The sequence below is a fragment of the Lynx rufus genome, unplaced genomic scaffold (genome assembly GCF_022079265.1).
Source record: "Lynx rufus isolate CCGP_SWC_20201006 ecotype Redwood Valley unplaced genomic scaffold, mLynRuf1.p SCAF_14, whole genome shotgun sequence".
Classification (NCBI taxonomy): domain Eukaryota; kingdom Metazoa; phylum Chordata; class Mammalia; order Carnivora; family Felidae; genus Lynx; species Lynx rufus.
Window position 1 is genome coordinate 36,493,786 of NW_025814828.1, and position 23,602 is coordinate 36,517,387.

A 23,602-nucleotide genomic window follows, 5' to 3' on the forward strand; every position below is an offset into this window, starting at 1 on the left:
AGGTGACCAATGAAGGTTTTTTTGTTGTTGTTGTATTGTTATGAATTTATAGGTTTTTATATATTGATGCATTTTAATCAATTATAATCATTAATGTACAAATTGTCCCATTTTTAGCCAGGAGTCAGCTCTTATGCCCTTTTTTAAGACTCTAGAAGTCTGAGAACTTTCTTGCTTTCAGGCACAAGATGTTTGAGGTTTGCCTTATTCATTTCTTGCCCCAGATTTGGAACCAGTCATTTCTCCAAGTAGCCCCATTTCTGTGTAGTGGGAAATGGTATTTAAATTCACAATATGGGTATTAGGTATATTATTACTTCTGGGTTATTCCTGCTTTGCCTTTTCAGTGGACAGAGCTAAAAAATCTGTATTTTTTAGAAGAAAAATAAATTAATTCATACTGCTACATAGGGTTTCTTTCAATAGGGTTGTTACTTGATTTCTTTGATTTTGTCAAGTAACATTGGTACCTAATGACATTAACATAGTTACTCATCTGCGTTATCCCCTAGAGTGTGTGTATAAAAGTACCTACATTGCCAGTAACAACAAAACCACCATATGCTGTTCACGATTTCTTTGTGGTTCTTTTTGTCCTTATGCCATATCCTACCTGGGATGTGCAATCAAAATACTGTTTTGCTATTGAATAAAGTAAGAATTCATGAGTCTCTGATGTAAGTAATAAGTAAATGAAGAGAGAGAAGGAAAAACTGTCATGTGAGTAGAAAACCAATTAATAAATGGAGAAGAAATTCTAGCATGAGAAATCACCATTTGGCAGTTATCATCACGATTACTAATTGAAGCAAGAACCATCAAAAGGTAGTTACTAGTGGGTAAAAGTTTGAAGAGTGACAGGGTATTTGTAGAATCTCAGAGTAGCTCCCCACAGGATACTTTATTAATTACAAAATGTAAAAGAGTAATTTTACAGGGGAGCAACCTGAAAGATACTATTATCAAAGTTACTATTGGGGTGCCTCGGTGGCTCAGTCGAGTGTCTGACTCTTGACTCTGGCTCAGGTCATGATCTCATGGTTTGTGGGTTCAAGCCCCATGTAGGGTTCTGTGCTGAAAGTTCAGAGCCTGCTTGGCATTCTGTCTCTCGCTCCTTCTCTCTCTGTTCCTCCCCTGCGTGTGCTCTCTCTCTCTAAATAAATAAACTTAAAAAAAAAGTTTCAAAGTTACTATTGCTAGTAGTGGGACTAAGAGCATTGTGCTTCCTTCACTGACAAGCACTCAGCAACATGGCTGTATGATATTTGTGCCAAAGATCCTAACTGTGTCAAATCATGAGGAAATACCAGACTGACCCAAACTGAGGGGCATTCTAGAACGTACCGGGCCTATATTCTTCAAATATTGTTTCAGATCAAAGGGATCAAAGTGATCAAAGGAGAGTGAAGAGATTTAACAGCCAAAATGCGATATATAATCTTGTTTGTATTTTTGCCATAAAGGACGTTAGAACGGCTTGATGAAATTGGGGCCAAGTCTGTAGATTACAGAATAATACCCTTTCAACATAAATTCCCTGATTTTGATCATTTTACTGTGGCTATTCAGAGAATTTCTTATTTTTAGGAACTATATAGATGGACAAAGAAGAGTGAAATATTAAGAAAGACAAAATAAATATAGAAAAATGTTAACATGGGGAATGTGAGTGAAAGGTGATGGGAATTCTTTGTATTACTGTTGGAACTTTTCTCTAAGTCTAAAATTTTGTAAAGAAAAACCCCATCCTATTTTATTTAAAAATTATTTATTTACTTTGAGGTAGAGAGCACAAGAGAGCTAGCAGGGGAGGGGCAGAGAGAGAGGGGGGGAGAGAGAGAGAGAGAGAGAGAGGGGGAGGGAGGGAGGGAGGGGGAGAGAGGGGAGAGAGGGGAGAGAGAGAGAGAGAGAGAGAGAGAGAGAGAGAGAGAGAGAGAATCGCAAGCAGGCTCCATGCTGTCAGCACAGAGCCTCATGGAGGGATCAATTTCACAAACTGTGAGATCATGACCTGAGCCAAAATCAAGAGTTGGATGCTCAACCTACTGAGCCACCCAGGCACTCCCCCCCCCATCCCTATTTTAAAGTCACTTAAAAGAATTCTCCTTGTGGTTATGTTTTCAGTGTGTTATACAATGAGGCCAAGTTGTTTGACTACATTTGACTTGATTTGGTGTTGTAATTATAGAAAACATGTACATCATTCCAAAATCAAAACTGTAAACAAGTTCCATTCAGAGAGGTCTAGCTTTTGTACCTTCTCCTTCCCCTTAATCTCTCCTTCCTCTTTTGCTAAGTATCTGCACTAGTTTTTTGTTTATCCTTCCATTGTTATCTTTTTTGAAAATACGAAAATACATATAAGTATCAAAACTTTCACATAACAATATATCCGATAGCTGGCTCCATAGCAGTAGCAGATTTTCAGGGAGGTTTGTTTTTGTTTGGTCTTTGAGAGAGAGACATTTGTATGCTGATGGGAAAGGTACTGTGGAGGGGAAAAAATGACCCCAGAAGAAAGAAGGGACTTGTAGTGTGCAAGTAGGGAGAGGGGTTGGCCCCTGCACCAGTGAAGAAGCCAGGGTCCAGGAGCACCTGTAGATGCAAGCAGATGGGCATGTAGGAAGATGAGGAAGTTCTCTGAGTACTGTACTTCTGTTTTCTATTTACTTTGAAATAAAAGTGATCATTGGGCAGGACTGGGGCAGGAGAGGGGGTTGTTGGCACTTTGAGAAGAGGGAAGGTATGAAAAAGTACTTTCAAAGAACAGGAGAATGAACTGACTGAGGCAACGGTTGTCAAACGTCAGCATCAGAATCACACAGTTTTGCTGGCTTCCATGCCCAGAGTTATGGATTCATAAGGTCTGGGGTGAGGTCAAGAACATGCATTTCTAATGAGTTCTTGAGTGATGTAGATGCTACTGGTCTGGAAGCCATGTTCTGAGAACCACCACACTAAGGAAATACAGCAGGACTGGTGGCAACACAGGAGCCCACTTGAGGTTTGTGGTCATGAACGTGAAGAGAGACCCATCAACACGACTGTGTGTTTGTACCTAGTAGTCTTCATGTTAACCAGCAAGGTTCAGGTCTGGAGTAGGTGGTGGGCTGAACTTAACCAGGGTTGGGACTTAGATAAAGAGAAGATGGTGGTAATCAGTGATAGATGGTACCAGACAAATGTATCCATTTATTTATGCTTTTCTATATATAAATAACAGGCTAATATACCAACAAAGGAGGAAGAGGAAACAGAGACAGAAAGTAGAAAGCTCAGAATGAATAGGAAAAAGCTCATGTAAAGGAAGAACTAGAAAAAGATTACAGATCTTCCTCAATATACAATGGGGTTATGTCCTTATAAACCCATCATAAGTTGAAAATATCATTAAGTTGAGAGGTGCCTGGGTTGACTTGGTTGGACGGGCGTTCAACTTCAGCTCAGGTCATGATCTCACGGTTCGTGGGTTCGCGCCGGGCTCTGTGATGACAGCTTGGAGCCCAGATCCTGCTTCAGATTTTGTGCCTCCCTCTCTCTCTGCCCCTCCCCCACTCACACTTTGTCTGTCTCTGTCTCTCTCTCTCAAAAATAAACATTAAAAGAAAAGAATATATCATAAGTTGAAAATGGCATTTAATACACCTAATCTCCCAAATCCCATAGTTTAGCCTAGCCTACTTTAAACATGCTCAGAACGCTTACGTTAGCCTCTAGTTGGGCAAACTCATCTATCACAAAGCATATTTTATAACAATGTGCTAAATATCTCATGTAATTTATTGAATACTATATCCAAAGCGAAAAAGAGAATGCTTGCATGGGTATACAATGGTTGTAAGCATATCGGTTGTTGAGTCTCGAGACAGTATGGCCAACCAGGAGCTGCAGCTCACTGCCACTGCCGGTAACACTGCTGGTGCCACATATCGCTTGCCTGGGAAAAGATCAAAATTTGAAGTGCGGTTTCTGCTGAGCACACATGGTTTTTGCACCACTGCAAAGCCGAAAAATCTGAAGTTGAACCACTGTAAGTTGGGGACCGTATGTGCACTGAAATCTGGTCATAGTAGGGCCACCAGGGCACTGAAGATGAAAACAGGGTTAGTATTTTGAAATGGGAGGCTTAGGTGTGGAAAGGTTGCTAGTATAATATAAAAAGATTTATGCTAGATTTAGTGAAATAGAATGCTAATAGATAAACACCTATTTAAGTCATAAAAAAAATTCTGCCAAAATATATTTGCATAGCTACGCTTACTGAAGCTTTATTCACAATAGCCAAGAGGTGGAAGCAACTCAAATGTCCACTAACAGATGCATGGATAAAGAAAATGCAAGAGATACACACATGCAATGGAACATTACTCAGCTTGAGAAAGAAGGCGGTCCTGTCACATGCTATGACATGGGGGAACCTCGAGAATATTATGCTAAACGAAAAAAGCCAGTCATAAAAGAATGAAATACAGTATCATTTCACTCAAATGAATGATCTATGTTAGTGAAAATCATATAAAATAGAAAAGTAATTGCCAAGGGCAGGGAAAGGGAATTAGTATGTAGTGATGACAGAGTTTCAGTTTTGCATGATGAAAAGTTCCAGAGATCTGCTGCACAACAATATAAATATACTTAACAGTATTGGATTGTATGTTTAAAAATTGTTAAGATAGCAAGTTTAATATTACACTTTTTTTTTTTTTAACCGCACACACATGAAATTCCTGCCCGACCAACACAGTAATCTTCTTCCTTCTCAGGAGTTCTAAGGGGGAAGTAAAAGCTACAAAATATTTTCATTCTAGAATTTAAAAATATTCTGTCCCATGTGTCATAACAAAGCAAAAGCTCTGGAGAATACGGGTTCAGAAGCGTGTAAGTACCCAGATATAATTAGAATGTTAGATAAAGCCCAGTGAGTTAAATGTTATTTAGCATAAGTAAAGCTGCACGGTGACAATTATGGGGAGGATAAAAACTAATCTTTCGTTTCAGATGACAACAAAAAAAGGGAAATGCCATGAAACTGCAAGGCCAGCAGTTACAGAGATAGACAGATAGTCATTAAATATTGGATTGGGACCAAAACAAAAACTGCAGAATTCCTTCATTATTTTCTGTAGAAGATAGGAGATATGTCAATTTACTTGGGAGAGTCTGTCACAGTGATAAAAAGGGGAGAATACGATCCCAAATCTCATCTCGTCCAAAATTGTAAGACTGTTTTAGAAAATAAATCCAAGATCTTCAGGGTATGCATGAAAATACACTAAAATAATGTACAGGTCAAATAAAAGTTGAAAAAAAAACTCAAAACTTAAAAAAAAAGAATAAAATAATTCGTTACTGATGTTAGGAGAATTCAATACGGGAACGCCATTTTCTGTGAATAGCTTAATTTCTAAAGTGAATCCCGAAAGAAACAGCAAATGCAATGCATATTATGCATCACTTCTTAGGAAAAACAGAAAATGTGTATTTCTGCTTAGAATTCATAAACCTTCTTTATCTGGGGAGGATAAGAGAAAACTTCCTACAACTGCCAAGGTGAAAGGTATGCATAGAAAAAATCTTCTAAAGGAATGTTGACCGACCTTAAACATGAAGTTGCTGCATGCTGGTGGGCTGGCTTTTTTTTTTTTTCTTTGTTAACATTTCTACAAGGACTCAGAGGGGTATCATATCGAAAAAAGAAAGAAAAGGGGTGGTGGGGGGGGGAAACAGCCTGATTACCACATGCAAATATATAAAAAGACAACCTCAACCAAGTGAACCACCACCGGATGGAGAACCCAGCTGACACATAAAGAAGAGTCTCTGTGTTTAGGGAAGCTTGGGGCTCTGCTCCTTTACTGCAAGAGAGCCTGAACTGTGAGTACTCCTTGATTTCAGTTATAGAAATGATCCATTATTTCAGTTAAAATTTGATTCTCTGAATATTAAAAGTGAAAGCGGCTTCGTGGTGACTAGGACCACTTTGCTTTCTGGAGCCCTGAGTAAGGTGCTCGAATGAGACCTCTGCCTTGGTTTGACTTAAAATGAGGCTGTCTTCTTAGTTACTTGAAGTACTTGAGGACACTGCAGGGACTGAAGCTCATCTACTGATGCGGTCACACTGCTTTACACTGTCTTTTGCATTCTGCCATAAAGACCTGCAGAGCCACTTGAGTTGACTGAAAGTTATTTTCATAAGCAACCAATTTTATTTCCAATGTGGTAGAAGTGATCTATCACTTATTAACGTTATGGTTATGCTGACTCCCTAGTTTCAATGGTTGTACTTTACTGTTAAATTTATAGCAAAATCGAATATACTACTAATTGTATTATTTCCTAAGCAACATGCTTTTGATTTTTATTCTGTATGCAGCAATTAGTGCAATTTTTTGAAGCATGGCCTGAGGGATCCGGTCACTATCAAGTCAAACTACAAACAGTGAAAGGTTGCTACTATTGCCAAATAGGTATGTATTTTAACAGAGCGATGTGATGTTTTCACAAACGTACCCAGAATGCATTTAAAAAGCTTTTGCTCGGATTGCCTGGCTGGCTCAGTCACAAGAGCATGCAACTCTTCATCTCAGGTTTGTGAGTTCGAGATCCATGTTGGGTGTAGAGATTACTTAAATAAATGCAAACTCAAAAAGAAAAGAAAAAGCTTTTGCTTATTCGAGGCCACCGCGGAATCTGTAGGGTGCTGCCCTCCAGTACAGAAGCTCCTACGTGAGCCAGATGAAGACTATCGGAAGGGGGTGGTGGTACCGGCTACAAATGCAGCACTAACACAGCATGGCAAGCTTCAGGATTTGTCAAGTAACAACACTTAAAAAACCTTTACCATCTACTATCAGGAAACCATTGTGACTTCAATATGGCACAGGAGTCTCAATGCCCACTGGGAAATTAGTCCACTATGTGAATACAGTGGTCTGTTTCTTGTCCTCACTGGCCATTCTTATCAAATAAGTAGTTTTTAATACATCAACAGATGGCCTTAAGAATAGTGAGTGACGGACACATTGAACGGAGGCAAACATCAGCCATTAAGTGTAAAACAGAATCTAGTCTGTTAATTTGTTAATAGACGACTAGACACTAGCCATCTAATACATGGTTCTAAATGATGGCTACTATTACTACTTAAACAAATGCATTGCTTTTGCTTTATTTTCTCTCTCGTTTTTTTTTTAATGTTTATTTATTTTTGAGAGACAGCGCGAGCGGGGGGAGGGGCAGAGAGAGAGAGAGACAGACAGACAGACACAGAATCTGAAGCAGGCTCCAGGCTCCAAGCTGTCAGCAAAGAGCCCAACATGGGGCTCGAACTCACAAGCCATGAGATGATAACCTGAGCCGAAGTCAAACGCTCAACCATCTGAGCCACCTAGGCGCCCCATTTATTTTCTCTTTTTTTAAAAAATGTTTATTTTGAGAGACAGCAAGAGCATGCATGCATGCATGGGGAGGGGCATGGGGAGGGACAGAGAGAGAAAGAGAGGAAATCCCAAGCAGGCCCCCCACTGTCATCACAGAGCCCAGACGTGGGGCTCAATTCCATGAACTGTGAGATCATGACCTGAGTTGAAATCAAGAGCTGGACTCTCAATCAACTGAGCCATCCAGGCTCCCCTTACTTTATTTTCTTTAGGCTTGAAAATAAAGCAAAACCAGAAAGGTTTTTGTGCTAACAGCTTTCTAGAAACATCCTGATTATGGCTTTCAGGCCTAGAAGTAAGTTTGAAACTAAACATTCTGATGAATGATTTGTGATTCTGTAAACTCTGGACTTCTTTACTTACTCTAATGGACAGGGCAAATGAAAAGATTAATACCTTTTTCCAAAAAAGTAAAGCTAGAAGGTATAGCCTCTTCTTAAAATTGCTAATGTGAGGGGCACCTGGCTGGCTCAGTCAGTAGAACATGTGACTTTTGATCTTCGGGTTGTGAGTTCAAGCCCCACCCTGGGTATAAAGATTACTTAAAAAAAATGAAATCTTTAAGGGGTGTCTGGCTGCTCAGTCGGTGGAACATATGACTCTTGATCTTGGGGTTGTGACTTTGAGCCCCACAATGGGTGTAGTGATTACTTAAAAAAAAAAAAATCTTAAAAAAATTGCCAACGTGGATAATGTTGAAGGAATCATGTCTAAATACTGCTGACAGAACTCAGAATTAAAAAAGAAAATGCTGTTCATATGTGATCAGGAGGAGTGAGGTTTAGGGATCATGGACCCTAAAAGGTAGGCAGATCTGAGTCCCAGCTTGGGTACTGCCATTTAAAGAATTGTGTGGTCATGGGTAAAGTTCACAACCTCTTGATTTCTCATTGTCTCTTTTGTAATACCTACCTCACAAGTTTAATATAAGGATTATGTACATGAATATAAATGTGCTTAACACACTGCCTGGTACACAGCAACTGCTAAATAAATATTAGTTAATGGGTCAGCCATCTAGCTCAAGGGTTCAATTCTCGATGCACATTAGAATCCCCTGAGGAGCTTTTAAAGGAAACCATTGCCTGGAGCCCATTCCAGATCAATTAAATCAGAAGATCTGGGGCTGGAGCCAGGCAGTGGTATCTTTAAAAAGCCCTCAAAGGGGTTCTAATATGCAGCTCAGGATTGAGAGCCACTGACAGTCTCTTTATATCTCCAGGGTAAGGTGCCTACTTCCTTCAGCTCGCTCCTATGACATAATTTGGGCTTTTCTCCCCATGTGGTCTGTGGCAGTTTCTAAGTGTGATGTTAGGATGAAATGGCTGTATTCCAGTTCAGGACTAGTAGTGACAACCTTCAGGTTAGTGGTGACAATCTCCACTTAAGACATTCCATATCTGTGAATTCAACCAAAGAAGGGGGTTAGTTTTTGCTGTAGGCGCATCATACTACCAACCCAGCAACCTCGGTCAAATGCAATTTTCTTAATGCAGTCAAAGCTCTTCCTGTACTTGAACAGCTGATTTTGCTGTCCACATGTAGAACTCCACCTGCTTTTCTACTAAATTCCCTCTTTCATTCAGCAATATTTATTGTGCTAAGCACTTGCTACACAGAGGCAAACAAACAAAAAAAAAAGACTTGGTTCCCAATCCTAATGGAGTTTAAGATCTGGCATGGAAGAAGGAAAAAAAAAAAAAAAGAACTACTTACAGATGAGTTTTTACAGGCATTTTGGCTATCTGAGCTCTTAAAGTCATGTCACTTGCCATCAAATTTCCTTTCATCAGTGGCCATGGGAGGTTTCTACCCAAGCTGCAGCAAGCTTCCCACCTAACCATACAATGCAAATTCCTCCTTTAGGCACCCTTTTCCTCTTCCTGGTAATCTACATTGCATTATCGGCTTCCATTCTTCCTAGATTGCCCTTTCCTTTTAGAATTTCTGATCACCAGATACATGCAAGTTTCTATAAACTTTGCTGAAATTGGTTCCTGCAGTTGAGACACAGGACAGACTAGACTGGGTCCGCCTGCCTCCCTCCCTCCACTGACCTGAACTGTGGAGACAGGCTCTTACCAGAGATAGATTACATAACTTCCTCTTCACCAGCCAGTTCTTCTTCCCTGGAATCAATTTTCCCTCTTTAGCAAAATTTTAAACTGGAATTTTACCCTCGACTATATGGTTTCTTCTTGATCAAATTATAGGTGGAATATTAAGAAAGGCTAAGTTCTTCCAAATGTATTTCTCTGCGTACCATGTCACATCCAGAAGTTATTTTCATTCAATTCCACTTTACAATATAGCATTCAGAATTTGAATGTGCATGCCTACAAAAATGTTTCCTGAGAGCAGGATCTTGGACTTGTTCACTTTTGGTTTCCATGCAGTACTTAGCCATGTATGAAATATTTACTAAAATGAGATTAGTCCAAAGGTGTTTTTATATATATAAATTTTAGAGAGAGAGAGTGTGTGTGAATGGGGGAGAGTGGTGGGGGTGGGGGAGAGAGAATGCATGTGCATGAGCAGGGGAGAGGGGCACAGGGAGAGAGAATCTTAAGCAGGCTCCATGCTCAGCTCAGAGCCTGATGCAGGGCTTGATCCCATGACCCTAGGACCATGACCTGAGCTGAGATCAAGAGTTGGAGGTTCAACCAACTGAGCCACTCAGGCATCCCCCAAAGGTGGTTTTTAAATTTTTTTAATGTTTATTTATTTTTGAGAGAGAGAGAGAGAGAGAGAAAGACACAGAATCCGAAGCAGGCTCCAGGCTCCCAGCTGTCAGCACAGAGCCTGACACAGGGCTTGAACTCACAAACTCAGTTCGTGACCTGAGCCGAAGTTGGATATTCAACTGACTGAGCGAGACACTCAGGCACCCAGGTGTTTTGTTTTTTTTTAAAACTAATTTTCATTGAGTACTTTTATGTGCCCAGGGTTAAGTTCTTCATACACATTGTGCATTTCTACAGATGAGAAACCTGAAGCTTAGAAAAGATGAATTGGTGTCACCAAGGTCACAGAGTTAGTCAGGTCTGATTTTGCTAACCTTGCTTGGAATGTCTTTGTGTTACACCTGCTAAGATGCTGCTGTAGAGAAATGGGGCAGTCACTCTGAGACCTCCTGGGACCCTCTCTTCATGTCTTCTAGCTCCTTATGATGGCCTCTCAGACTGAGGGCTTCATTGCACTCAATGCCCAGGAAGGAGCCAAGAATAGGTGGCGCTGCTAACATTCTCTGCTGCGGCAAACAAGTGGAATTCACACACACTCTTATAAGGTTCGAGCGACAGTTGCAAATGACCTAACCTGGGGCATAGTAAGCTGCAGTTAGTTGTTTCAGAATCTTGGAATGCACATCGTGCTTCCCATCTGTACTATCACTCTATGCTTCCGGGTCAGGAGACTGTCTGTCTCAACTAACTGGCAGCCTTTGCCACCCGGCTTGGTTTTGTTTGGCTACCTTGTTACAAGAGTCTGTCTGAGGGGGCAGGTGTTCTGCTCTCTTGGGTCTGCATAGCTCGCAGGCAAATGATTTTAATACGCCCAACTTGGTCTTAGCTTGAAAAGGAAGAAATTTAGGACTCTTTCTTCTATTCCCCCCCGGGATGGAAGACTGCCACAGTTTATGTCATATGCTGTGTGGCAATCCTTGCCCAAATGAACAGATACCAGACACAAGGGAAGGAGTCAAGGCAGGGAGCTGGGCAGGGGTCAGCAGTGGGCCCAGCTCACTCATGGCTGTAACTACCTTTCGGGAAATGGACCCTTATCTTTGAACAATATGAGCTGTCATTTCTCCATACGTCTGTCTCTATTCCCATAACAAACTCCATACGGCAAGTTAAATAAAACAAACCTTGAACATATACCACAGCCATAGGAAAGGTTAGAGCAGGACATTCCCTAAGACTCTAGTACACTTACTGCTTGAGTTGTGGTACCATGCTGCTGCTACATACATAGTGCAGATACTCAAAGTTTCTCCCATCTGAAAATATATCGCTTATTATTTGTGCTTAAAGAAACTTATTAAAATGGCAAATAACTCAATGCTGCTTTCCCTTGTAGGAAAATTCTGAAGATACCAAAGCTACACACAAGGAACACGTCATTTAGCACCTTCACTTTTTGATCCCTACACCAGACAATGAGAAGTCACGCCGTAACAATGCCAACCACTTCGGCCTACAGCTGGCGTTGGTCCTCTCAGGGAGTGAACTTTACAGCTAATCACAGCATCCCAACGCCACACACCATGTCAGGAACATCAGATACTGACTGTGTCATGGATGAGAAACTGCTCTCTAGCGTGTTAACAGTATCCTTCTCTGTTATTTTCATCGTGGGACTGGTTGGAAACATAATCGCCCTCTATGTATTTCTGGGTATCCACCGCAAGAGAAACTCCATTCAGATTTACCTACTGAATGTAGCCATTGCAGATCTCTTACTGATCTTCTGCCTGCCTTTCCGCATAATGTATCACATTAACCAGAACAAGTGGACACTCAATATGATCCTTTGCAGGGCTGTGGGAACACTATTTTATATGAACATGTACATTAGCATTATTTTGCTTGGATTCATCAGTTTGGATCGCTACATAAAAATCAATCGGTCTATACAACAACGGAAGGCAGTAACAACCAAACAAAGTATTTATGTTTGCTGTATAGTATGGACAGTTGCTCTTGCTGGATTTCTAGCTATGATTATATTAGCCCCTAAGAAAGAAGGCCATGATTCCAATAATTCCACAATGTGCTTCCATTATAGAGAGAGGACGAATGCCAAGGGAGAAGCAATTTTTAACCTCATTCTTGTGGTAATGTTCTGGCTAATTTTCTTACTAATAATCCTTTCATATATTAAGATCGGCAAGAATCTACTGAGGATTTCTAAAAGGAGGTCCAAATTTCCCAACTCTGGTAAATATGCCACCACAGCTCGGAATTCCTTTATTGTACTCATCATTTTTACTATATGTTTTGTTCCGTATCATGCCTTCCGATTTGTCTATATTTTTTCACAGCTAAACAATCCACCTTGCTATTGGAAGGAAATTGTTCACAAAACCAACGAGATCATGCTGGTCTTCTCGTCTTTCAATAGTTGCTTAGACCCAGTCATGTATTTCCTGATGTCCAGTAACATCCGCAAAATAATGTGCCAGCTTCTTTCTAGACGCTTTCAAGGGGAAGCGAGCAGAAGTGAAAGCACGTCAGAATTTAAACCAGGGTACTCCCTGCATGATACATCTGCTGCAGCTAAAATTCAGTCTCCTTCTTAAATCACTTGAAGTAAACACATTAAAAAGAATGAGAAAATACAACATCTTAATACTTTGAAGAACTAAAACCTATGAAACAAAGCTCTAGCATTTGCAAAGCTCAGATCTGCTCAAAGCTTGTTGCATATTTGTGATATTTCATTTGCTTAGTTGTAAAATATTTCAAGGGCAAGAGAAGCTTATACTCATCACTAGATTTTAAATCTGTATGTAAAATCTTTTCAAAACATGTTGTTAACACTCTTAACATAGATTATAGAGTTAAGTGAAATTTATAGTTTTAACAACAGAATAAAATACCATACTTTCTCAAGTTACTAAAGTAGTTACTCAAAATTAAGCACTTAATATTAGAGTGTGTTTCAAAGGTAAATGATTTGGAGACACGTGGATGGCTCAGTCGGTTAAACGTCTGGTCACGATTTATTTTGAGAGAGAGACAGAGTGCACAAGTGGGGAAGGGGGGAGGAAGAGAATCCCCCCTTCCCCACTTGTGCACTCTGTCTCTCTCTCTCTCTCTCTCTCTCTCAAAATAAATAAAGTTTTTTTTTAAAAAGATAAATGATTTGAGGACCAACAACGTGTCAGAAAATATGTTCTTTGTCATTTAAAAAGCCTGTATAATTTGCTAGTGTATTCATTTATGCCTGAACCTCCATAATAGATGACATAATAAAATTCTACTTAAAAATTAAAAACATTTATTATCTATCACTGCTTAGATAAAATAGAATTTAAATACTGTACAATAAAATCAAAGAACAGATAAGCTAAGAATTTGATAGCCTAGCAATAGGACTTAAACCCCCACCTTCTTTAAAGCAGATTTATGAATGACTCTGCCATCTTGGACCACACCTTACTGGAGTAAAATTGAAGATATGCACACCTTATGATCCATCAAGTCTGCTACTAGGTATACATTGGACAGAACGACTCAAGCATGTTCACAAAAAAACATACATAATCATGCTCAGTGAACTACTAGTTCATAACATCAAAAGCTTGGAAACGACCTAAGTTGAGTATGCATCAGCAAAGGAATGGAGAAATACACTGTGGCTTATTCACAAAAGGGAGTATTACCCAGTGCTTCAAGGAACTACACCTGCATGCATCAACATGGAGAATCAACAAAAAACAATGTTGAATAAAAAACACCCTCCCCAGACCCCAACTGCAAAAAGGGTATATACCATGTGAAATCATTTATGTAAAACACAAAAACACATAAAATACCACATTATTTATGGATCTATAGATACGTAACAACAAAATGTGCATAATATACACAACATAACACACCAACTTAAGGTTAATGGTTGCAGCTGGAGAGATTTCAAGCCAACATGGCAAAATGTTAATGTCTGTTAAGCCTCTGTGATAGTACTTGGGTATCTGTCATATTATTTTTGGCATATTGCTGAGTGTTTGAAATATTTTATAAGAAAACAAAATTATAGATTAGAATTAAAGGAAGCAAGTTCTGAAATTTTCATGTATGCTCAAAACTAACTGGAGACTAAGCCCCAAGAGAAAGGGGTCTTATTTATCAAAAGGGCTCCTGGGAGATTAGTGCGTTGCAAGGCACACTGAGAGGTATCTGCTGAATAAATGAATGAGTGGATGAATGAGACAAGGAGGGAGGGAAGGGGTGCTTAACAGAATTGGAAATGTGGGTGTATTTCGTTTTTTTCTTGTTTGGTGTATCTGGATATAACTGCACAGAGCATCATACAATTGGAATCAGGAGATGTCATTAAAGGAAGCATTCTTAAAAGTTTGTCCAGCATGTGTTCAGTTTTTTTGGTCACACATAGAATCAGAATGCTATTGAGTAAATATGTAAAAGCCTGTTATGACAAACTCCAAAGATCCATTCATAAGTTTGTCACAGAGTATGAGAATTTCTTATAGTTAGAATGATTCTTCAAACTTCAGGTGGGACGCTCATTGAGAAATCAGTATTAAAGAGTATGAAGAATTTTGTTAGGGTTGAATTTAAATTAAAAAAAAAACACTTTTTTTGATTTTTATTCATTTTTTGAGAGAAAGAGACACAACGTGTGAGTGGGGAAGAGGCAGAGACAGAGGGAGACACAGAATCCAAAGCAGGCTCCCGGCTCTGAGCTGTCAGCAGAGCCCGACACAGGGCTCGAACTCACAAACCGTGAGATCATGACCTGAGCCGAAGTTGGATGCTCAACCAACTGAGCCACCCAGGTGCCCCGAATAGAATTTTTTTTTTTAATGTTATTTGAGAGAGAGAGAGAGAGAGAGAGAGAGAGAGAGAGAGAGAGAGAGAGAAAGTGGGAGGGAGAGGGAGGGAGGGACAGAAAGAGGGGAGATACAGAAACAGAAGCAGGCTCTAGGCTCCAAGCTGTCAGCACAGAGGCCGACGCGGGGCTTGAACTCACAAACCATGAGATCATGACCTGAGCTGAAGCTGGATGCTTAACTTACTGAGCCACCCAGGTGCCCGCCTCATGGGTTGAATAAGTTTTAATGGGATTTGCCTTGTATACAATTAGTGCACAGCCATATTTCGGTAAGTACACACAACTGATTGAATAAAGAACAGGTCAAAGTGGAATTATATTTAAGAAACAAGAAACATTTGAGAAAATTGAAATTTGCAGAAAAATTAGCTCAGAAAAAACTTGTATTACTTGGCTCTGACATTATTAGCAAATACCACCAAACTGAAATTCAGCATTTGTTTGTATGGTTTTAAAATATGACAGTAAGAATTTCCCCTCATGTTCTCAAAGTTAAAAAAATTTTCTTTTACATTACTAGCAAGCATTTTATACCCCTTCATGCCTCTATTGTAAACATACAGTTTGGATGCTTAAATCACATTACTATTAGTTTTATGAACATTAAAAGAAATATAAATACACTCATAGTTCTAGAAGCTGTCTCATTATTTATATTAAATGAGATGATCCCTATACAAAGTCCTGTACAATGGCATTCTTAAAAAAAAAAGGAAAATTACAACACTGAATTAATTTGTGGTATAATATTTTCAGTAAAATAAATTTTGATAAAAGTCAATCTGTGCATAAGCTTATAACAGATTTTGTTTATTGATAGAAGTTTCACTAATAATATGCCTTATAGTAAACTGAATCCTGAGAATGTTTGTAAATTTTTAGAAAAACATGCTACTGGCTTACCAAATTTAAGGCTATTTATTATATATAATCTTTTATTTCTTACCGAGCATTAGTGTTTGTAAGCAGGAAGCACTTGTCCCTACCTCCCCCAACCCAAGGTTTAGCTCTAGAAGCATACAGAAAAAGGAAATTCTGAGGTATATACATATCCTCACCTTGCAAAAGATATTCAGAACAAGTTTCTAAATAGCATCTCACATATGCAAAACTAAACAAGGGCAAACTTAACTGCCTGGCTGCCACACTGAGGCCTAAATGCTGAGTGTTGCTATTCATTTTGGAAAAGTATTCCGTGCAGAGCTGGGTTTGATGATGGTTGAATTTCTAAGATCAGGTCAACAGAAAAAGGAAATTTTGTTCAAGTACAGAAGGCTTTATTTTCAACTTCTTTTAAAATGGATTCTTCAGTCCTGCTGATATAAAAGTAGAACTAAGATAATTACAACTCTGTGAAGCAAAGCCTTACTGAAAGTTACCTGCAAGAGCAAAACAACATGAAATAGAGTTCTCTCCAAAGGCAACCTGGATTTTGCAGAAACATGTTAACAGGCTATTTTTTAGGTTTTTGAAATATGAATGGAAACTTATTTGGCCAGATATTAAAATGCATTCATGTTCAATAAGAAGAGCACTGTGCAGCAGGTCCAAGGGTACGCTTATCAGTGGAACAGAATCCACATCTCTAAGCAGACCCTTGATGATACAGGAGTAGATTATATGACATAATTAATGGCTCTCACAAGAGAAGGGGCAGGGATAATCAGAGGGCGGCCAAAGTATTCTGGTATTCAAGATGCGCTAGAATCGTCCAAAGTGGGGTTAAGAGGATTTCTGAAAAGCTTTCTGAGTGACTGTGATACACTTTCCTCCCTCAGGGAGAACCACTGCAAATAAAGGAAACATCACGAAGGGCACAGGGGAAGGAAGGGATGGGTTAATAAATAGTGCTGTGCTTATTTAAAATCAAAAGTCAGTTTACAGCCTCACCTCATTCCACACCAAAAACTGTAAGTGGATTAGACTGTCAGATGTAAATAATGAAATCAATAAAAGATTTAAAATATGTAAGTGACTAACTCATCTGTGGATGGGAAAGAACCTTCTATTAACAAAATGAGAAATAACTATAGGGAAAATGCACACTTACTATTTTTTTGATCAAACCCCACAAACTAATATAAAAGCAAAAGCACAAAGTGGGAGAAATACTCACAACAGATGATGACATCTACTTAGTCATTAAGTCAGGCACCAACAGACAACATAACTTGCAAAGAAACTTCTATTTTTGATCAGAAGAAAGCATTCAAAACTCAGAATGTACCCTGAACTATCAACTGAGATAGAAACGAAGGCACACTCTCACGTTGGATGATGCAATGTCTTTTTTCATGGCTACATGGCCCAGTTGAGAACACACACCAGTAAATGGCTGTTGCAGTGTCTCAATGCAGTCTGGTTTGCAGATGAAGATATGAGGGGGCTGGCTGGCTGGTGGTAACAACAGATTCAGAGCTGGAAAGGAAGTGCTAGGTTTGTCCTAAACTTCTGCGATGCCTCTTATTTCCCCCCTCTCAAGTTCACATGCAAGAAAATGAGAAGCAAAGTAAGACATGTTTATGTGCCCTCTACTATGCTAAGTGCTGGACACACATTATCATCTTATCTCTACCGCAATCATGTAAGTAAAACGGTCTTTGACATATGACGGGATGTTAGTTAGTGGACTTCTACTCCATAGACATGGTCTCTGCTAAGACAATGCTTTTTGTTTTCATTTCATTCTGCCCAAGCACAATGGCTAACTACTGAAATGTCTTAAAAAACAAACCAACCATAAACTGGCAACATGTATTTGGGGCAAATAATTCTGTTTATCACTCATCAGAACTGTGTGATGTCAAAAGCCAAAATCTTAAAGACTGGTTTTCTAGCTATGGCACATTTGCACACTCTGCGAAAGCTCTGCCTGAAACATGGACAATAATCTAGTAAAAAAGCATAAAGTTTGGGGAAAATAATCAAATTTTAGACCATGTCACCGTTACTAATTTTGCTTCTGCTTAAGAGTGCATGAAGACCTATCATAACATGAGATTTGAAAAATGTTTTTTGTTTTGTTTTTTAAGTAGGCTTCATGCCCAGCACGGAACCCAAAACAGGGTTTGAACTCATGACCTTGAGATCAAGACCTGAGCTGAGATCAAGAGTCGGCCACTTACCCGACTGAGCCACCCAAACATCCTGGATAAAGGTTTCTAATTGTGTTTTGAATACAGGTGTGGCTGATGCATAGAATCTCTTTTTGCTTTAGTAAGTCATACAATTATTTCAGGATTAACAGTTAAGTGCTACGGTTATATTCTGGCTTGATCATTCCATGTATCATTTTTTTTTTTTTTTTTAGTTCTAAAACATTTCAAACATACAAAAAAACATAACAAGCAGCAAGCAGCCATCACCCAAATTTAACAGATGTTGACACTTGTCCTATTTCTTAACTGTTCTCTTGTACCCATACATAACCCCAAAAGCTAGCTTCACTAAAGCTCATCTTGAGGTAGCCTCTTTCCTGAAGTTACAACGTATCATTCTGATGTGTATCTGTATACTTTTGTCACATAGGCATGTATAACAGTAAGCATTAGATTTGTTATTAAACTTTATACAAATAGTATGTTATCACTACACCTCTTTGTAACTTTTTCACTCAATTTATGTTTATGTTGATACATGTAGGCCTCATTTATTCATTTCACTGATACACAGTATTTTACTGTGGGAACAAACAATAGTTCAGTTCAATTCTCCATTTTACCTAACAATGGGCCCTTAGGTAGTTTCCACTTTTTCGCTATGAGAAACCAGGGTTAAGTGAAGTCTTTTATATGCTCTGTGCACAAGTGTGGAATTTCTCTATGGTTCACACCTAGAAGTAGAAATGCTTGGTTGTAAGGGTATGCACATCCTCAATTTATCTCTGTTGTGACAAACTGCTCTCCAAAGGTATTTTACCAATTTGTATACCTCTCCCACCACTAGCAAGATATGAGTTCTTGTTTCCCAATACTTAGTTTTGTCAGATTTACTAACTTTTGTCTGTCTGGTAGGTGTGAATGGTATCTCCCTGTGGTTTTAATTCGTGCTTGCCTGATTACAAATGAAATGGAACATCATCTCATGCTTCCCCCTTCCCCCCATTCAGGTTTCTTCTTGGGTAAATGGCCTGGTTCATGTCTATGCCTCTCCCCTTTTACCCCTTAGTTAGTTGCTTATCTTTTACTCTTTTCTTTCAAATTGTTGAAATACCTCTTTACTTATTCTGGATACTAATCTTTTGTTGTTTATGTGGGTTGTAAATCACTTGTATCTGCATGGGCCTTACCTTGTCCTTTGTTTATGGTTTCTTTTGCCAGACATCACAAAGTTAAGATGTTTTTCTCTTTTGCTTTAAAGAAACTTGCTAATAAAAAATCTAGATGAACCCTGACCCTTTGATATACATCTCTCAAAAACCATGCTAAGGAATTTGCAGAGGAAATTATAATTAGCCTGGCATTACAGTCATAAACAGAGTCCAAATGAGGCACCCTGAGAACACAGAAATCTTTTCTGAGAGTTAAACTACAAAATGCAAACATCTGAGCATAGATATGCAAATGATTTGAAAGCCTAGAAAGTCTCCTAGGCCAGGGAGTGACCTTTAAATGTATTAACATAGAAGATGTTGGTTCTGACCATCCAGAGTCCCAGAGAAGAGTCTTGAACAATGGAGCAGTATCATCATCCCATCAGTAAAGCTGTGGCAGGGATGATGGTGGGGCTGGATCCAATAGGTCTTCTTGGCCCAGTGACATTAAACAGTAATAAATAATAGAACCGAGAGTCACTGTAACAGCCAGGTTAGAAAGTTGGCTGTTGCAGCCAGACCGCCCTAGTTCAATTTCTGGCTCCACCACTTACTATGCAACCTTGGGCAAACTCTCTTTCTTCTACTGAGAAAACAAGGAGTACCTAACTCATAGTGTTGTTATGAGGACTGAGTGAGTTAATAAATCTACCTGGTCAGGAGGAAACATTCAATATGTCATCCAAATACTCAAATGGCCAGAAGCTGAAGGTGAACATCATAACTCGGAAGGTATACAGTGGAAGCTGATCTGGATCAAATGAGGTGGGGGGAAGAAACTCACAAAGGGTAATCATTTAACTTCAGATTTCATTAATAACAGCAATGTCCAGGACAAGAGTGGCGACAGACTGGTATTGCGCTAGTCAGAACCATACTCTGAATGTTGAACAAATAGAAGAGGACAGTGAGGGCACCTTGCAGGATCCCAGAAAACCAGGTGAACGAATGAGATTATGTTGCCTTAAAGCAGAAGACTAAAGGAAAGATGTTAGAGCAACAACATGTGTGTGTAGCTTCAGGGAGCAAGCTGAAATAGGATTAGCGAAGGATGGGATTTGTAAGCAGCGTGTTTCTCCAGATTGTAAGACAGGGTTTTCTAATAATTACAGATCTCACAAAGAATAGAAAGCCAGTGAGTTATTTGTTAGTAGAAGTGTTTCAATATAGTTTGGATCCCCAGCAGGCTGGGAAGGTAGCAGAGAATTTTAAGTATTTAATGAAGTTTGGATTAGATGTTCTTCAGATCCCCTTATTTAAAACAAAATTTTTAATGTTTATTATTTATTTTAAGAGAGAGAGAGAGAGAGAGAGAGAGAGCAGGGGAGGAACACAGAGAGAGGGAGACACAGAATTGGAAGCAGGCTCCAGGCTCAGAGCTGTCAGCACCGAGCCCAACGTGGGGCTTGAACTCACGAACCTCGAGATCATGACCTGAGCCGAAGTCGGCGCTTAACCAACTAAGCCACTCAGGCATCCCTAGATCCCTTTAATAGAAGTTTTGGGTCTTACAGAACATTAACTGCCTGCGTGGCAAGCAGGGGCCACCTGCGATCTAGCTGTGCCATATGTGCCAGTACAGTAACGTCATTGGGGCTACTCAGATGTGTGCATGTTGTCGGGGGGGGGCAGGGGAGGGTCGGGAGGCTGCTTGATGTACGGTCAATGCTCCCCAAGCAGTTTCCCTCAATCTTCTTTTGTCGTGAATTTGACCTAGGTCTCTTGCTCAGCACGTAGTAGGCATTTCTATTGCTAGATAAACTGTTTAAACTCTAAAGTGAGTTGGTGTATTCTAGGAACTTTGAGACTTTTTTTCAATATATGAAATTTATTGTCAAATTGGTTTCCATACAACACCCAGTGCTCATCCCAAAAGATGCCCTCTTCAATGCCCATCACTCACCCTCCCCTCCCTCCCACCCTCCAACAAGCCTCAGTTTGTTCTCAGTTTTTAAGAGACCTTTATGTTACGTGCTTAGGTTTCTCTGCTTTCTTATTGACCCTTGGTTTTGTTTGGTAATCCAAGTGGCCCAACAGGTTACCACACTGCATTCTGAAGTGGGGACAAGGCATCTTTCCTATAAACCTACGTGGCTTCCTAGCATGAACTTGGGTGGGAATGATAATCACTCTAATCAGTTATATTTTCAAATTTTATCTAATGGCAAACTTCTGGACCAAAAGATTTTAATGACTTCTGTTAATACTGCTGGCAATGCTACTCTAGCCCCTTTCCTGTTATAGACATTTCCTTTCTACAGTTCCTGCCTCTTCTCGTGTTCTCTAAGACTTTCTAGTACCCCAATCCCCCACCTCTGCTTTGTTCCTTTCCTGCATACGGCAGCACCTCTTTCTCTTCCTCAATTCAGTTTTTGCTCTGTTTTCCTACTTTGTCTTTAAACTGCCTTCCTCACAACTTAGCGCCGTCTTCTTTTTTGTGTGTTCCCTGATCTGTCACAGAAGCAGAAATGCTTCAGGTCTGCGTGGAAATTGTTTGGTACTCAAAAGAAAAACATTGTTTCCTCTATATCAAAAACAACTTTCAGCTGCTTGCAAAGGGAACTGATGAGGTTTGCATGCATGTTCATATTCAGTTCCCCTTTGTGGCCAGCGAGTCTTGAAAAACACTGGAACACACAGGGTCAGCTCCTATGGGGCCTGATTACACGGTTCCAAATATATGGGGCAACGAGTGAGAGGAATCAGCTAAGTAACTAAATGTGGGTCTCCTGGTCTGACAGTTTCCATAAGTAGCAACTACAACCCAGCATGGTAGGTGGGTGGGTCGGTGGGGCGGCAGGGTGGGAGGAAGCTACCATAGGGGAGAGTTACACTTATCCATCTTTCCACACCCTTTTGGGCTTCGGTATTGGAAAGGGTGATGAATTTATCCAGCTTTCAGGATCACACTAGTGAGAATGGGCTTTTATTTTAGTTTTACTGAAAAGCTGGATTAATATTCTGGAATCAGGAAAGGGATAAGAAGTACACAAGAAACAGCATGGATTCATGATACCTTTGATGTACTTTTCAATATAAGAAACAATCAAAACAAAATGACAGCTCCAAGACCAAAGTGGGACACCCTCTTTGCAAAGTAAACTCAACTTTTCTTTTTGAAATATTGCCCAAGAAACCATGGACTCTGAGGTAATAATGTATTAATCCCCAGAGAAAGAGCCAACGCAAACACACTTTTGGGGAAAAAATACAAAAATCAAGATAAAACGTTACCAGAGCAAGCACATTTTAAAAAATGCAGTAGCTTAAAAACAGTAGATTAAAATTCCCTGCAGCTCCTCCCATTTAGAGGTGGAGTCTTTGCCCACCTCTTGAATCTGGGCAGCTATTGTGACTTGCTTTGACCAATAAAATGTGGTGGATGTTGTAGGACATCTGAGCAAAACCTTAAGATGCCTTGCAGCGTCTAGTTTTGTCCTCTTGGAAGCCTGAGACCATCACATTATAAATAAACCCAGTGGAAAGATCACACAGAGAGAGATGCTCAGTGTGCATGGCCATCCCAGCACACGAGTGAGGTCATCGTGGACCATCCAGTCTCAAATGACTAAGAGGCTACAGAACTACAGGACACATGAGTGAGGTCATCGTGGACCATCCAGTCTCAAATGACTAAGAGGCTACAGAACTACAGGACACATGAGTGAGGTCATCGTGGACCATCCAGTCTCAAATGACTAAGAGGCTACAGAACTACAGGACACATGAGTGAGGTCATCGTGGACCATCCAGTCTCAAATGACTAAGAGGCTACAGAACTACAGGAATGACCCCAGGTGAGACTGACAGAAGAACTGCCCAGCTGAGCCCAGAACAAATTGCAGAACTGAAGAGGGAACTTATGGTTGTCATAAGCTGTCAAGTCTGGGGGTGGCTTGGTATGCAGCAATGAAGACATGGTGCATATAAAATAGAAATAGAAAAGTATCTGTCCTGTTTCTAATGAGGTGACAATAGATACAGTAAGTAATTTCGTTAACAAAAGAGGCAATGCCTTGAGTTATTTTACTTGAAAGCTGTGTCCATGATGAAGACGGAGATAGCTATTTTCCAAACTACTGTAGGCTGGGGAGGTTACTGAAGATTTAGTAACAAACCACGTGTCCTCAGACATACAAACAAGCATATGTACCCCCTGATGTAGAGAACTGAAAAGCAAGCCACCTGGTTAGGGGGTGTCTTAGATGAAAAGATCTGCAGAGTTTGTTAAGCCCACGGGAGGAAGGACTACAGGGGAGGAGAACAATGA

At 39.9% G+C, this 23,602-nt stretch overlaps 2 protein-coding genes across 5 annotated transcripts in view; one reads left to right on the forward strand and one right to left on the reverse strand.

Moving 5' to 3' along the window:
- Positions 1-23,602, reverse strand: part of CASK (calcium/calmodulin dependent serine protein kinase) — a 359,561-nt gene that overhangs the window by 140,450 nt on the left and 195,509 nt on the right. The gene's annotated exons all lie outside the window — the stretch shown is intronic.
- GPR34 (G protein-coupled receptor 34) lies at positions 5,757-13,155 on the forward strand. 3 transcript variants are annotated; one of them, XM_047076099.1, is made up of 4 exons: positions 5,757-5,874; positions 6,374-6,467; positions 11,520-12,379; positions 12,484-12,602. In XM_047076099.1, the coding sequence occupies exons 3-4, from the start codon at positions 11,599-11,601 to the stop codon at positions 12,561-12,563; spliced, it is 861 nt and encodes a 286-aa protein (XP_046932055.1). In that variant the 5' UTR covers positions 5,757-5,874; positions 6,374-6,467; positions 11,520-11,598; the 3' UTR covers positions 12,564-12,602. The 3 variants fall into 3 exon arrangements, with proteins under 3 accessions (XP_046932055.1, XP_046932053.1, XP_046932054.1); XM_047076097.1 differs by having other exon boundaries at positions 5,759-5,874; positions 11,520-13,155; XM_047076098.1 differs by lacking the exons at positions 5,757-5,874; positions 6,374-6,467 and adding an exon at positions 10,497-10,728 and having other exon boundaries at positions 11,520-13,155.

What these genes read in the sequence shown, in the direction of transcription:
- GPR34 (XM_047076097.1), top strand. Translation starts at nt 11,599, where the DNA reads ATGAGAAGTCACGCCGTAACAATGCCAACCACTTCGGCCTACAGCTGG.